Source organism: Phaethon lepturus, unplaced genomic scaffold (genome assembly GCF_000687285.1).
Source record: "Phaethon lepturus isolate BGI_N335 unplaced genomic scaffold, ASM68728v1 scaffold36192, whole genome shotgun sequence".
In the NCBI taxonomy this organism is placed as follows: Eukaryota; Metazoa; Chordata; class Aves; order Phaethontiformes; family Phaethontidae; genus Phaethon; species Phaethon lepturus.
This window is the reverse complement of record NW_010521841.1, coordinates 1-1396: the sequence shown is the minus strand read 5'-3', so window position 1 is coordinate 1396 and position 1396 is coordinate 1. Positions and strand designations below refer to the sequence as shown.

General features: G+C 62.8%; 1 protein-coding gene across 1 annotated transcript in view; it reads left to right on the top strand.

Moving 5' to 3' along the window:
• The window catches only part of AP2S1 (adaptor-related protein complex 2, sigma 1 subunit), a gene marked incomplete at its 5' end in the record, with an annotated part of 896 nt that extends 322 nt beyond the window's left edge, over nt 1-574 (top strand). Inside the window, 3 exons of the mRNA XM_010281647.1 lie at nt 62-175; nt 284-343; nt 473-574. Of these exons, the coding sequence (XP_010279949.1) occupies nt 62-175; nt 284-343; nt 473-574 (276 nt within the window). The remainder of the gene's footprint in view (nt 1-61; nt 176-283; nt 344-472) is intronic.
• Nucleotides 575-1396: the final 822 nt, after the last annotated feature.

Here is a 1396-nt window from a genome sequence, read left to right as displayed (position 1 = left end):
GCCTCCTGCTCCTCCCAGTCATCCCAGTTCCCCTTTTTCATGTCCTGTCCACCCCCCCTAGTTCCGCAACTTCAAGATCATCTACCGGCGCTACGCGGGGCTTTACTTCTGCATCTGTGTGGATGTCACCGACAACAACCTGGCTTACCTCGAAGCCATCCACAACTTTGTGGAGGTGAGGCGACCACCCCCTGCTCCCCGGCTTCTAATTAACATGGATGCGATAACAGCCGCCCTGTCGCTTATCATGCGGCCGCATCCTGCCTGTTCCTCCCTCCTGCAGGTCCTCAATGAGTATTTCCACAATGTCTGTGAGCTTGACTTGGTCTTCAACTTCTACAAGGTGAGCAAAGGGGGTCTAGAGAGTTCCCTCCCACCCGGGGCGGGTGGGATGGGGGAGGCCCCACTCCACAAAGGGGGGTCCTGGGGGTCCAGGGACAACTCCTCATGCCACTGGGGGCCCTGGCCGCAGGTCTACACAGTGGTGGACGAGATGTTCTTGGCTGGGGAGATCCGGGAGACGAGCCAGACCAAGGTGCTCAAGCAGCTCCTGATGCTGCAGTCACTGGAGTGAGCCGGGACCAAACACCCCCCTCCCCACCCAGCCTTCCTCCTCCTCAGACCCCCCAGGGCATTGGCACAGGGCTCTTGGTGTCATGTGTGTCGCCCTTTCCACATCCCCGTCATTGTGTTGTGAATAAACGTGGCTGTGATGTGCCAGAGCCTCTGCACCTGTTGGGAAGAGGGGAAGACTTGCCTCCATTTCGGCACAAAATGGGTGGCACAAGGGTCCCCCTGGCCCTGCTGGGCAGTGGGGGCTCAGCCGGGACCCCTGGGGCTGGGCCAGCGTGGGGCCAGGAGTCACTGTGTCCCATCTCCAGCCCTCTCCAGCTCCTTTGCCTCTGTCCGTGTCGCCGTCCCCACAGAGGCATGGCCCAGGGTGGCTGGGGACAGGTAGGGTGGCAGAGGGAGCCCCAAGGATGTCTGGGGAGCCCCTTTGAGGGGCTGAGGATGGCTGGGGGAATGCCCAGGGTGGCTGGGGAGAGGTAGGGTGGCAGAGGGACCCACAGGGTGGATGTGGGACCCTGGGGGTTTAGTGGGGACCCTGGGGCTGGCCAAGGGTGGCCCAGAAGGACCCCCAGGGAGCCCCATGGGTGTCACGCAGGGGGTGAGGCTCTGGCGCAAAGGAGCCCTGTGGGTGTCACAGGAGGGTTTATTGTCATGAGGAGGGGCAACATGACACCCCACAGGCCCCCCTCAGTCCTGCCCCAGGCGCTGGATGGCGGGGTTGGGGTACTCGGGGTTCTCGATGGCTCCTGGCCCGAACTTCAGCTCGAGGAAGGCGCGGGCATTGTTGGGCGCCATGGCGGTGAAGCCGGCAAAGGGCATTGGCACC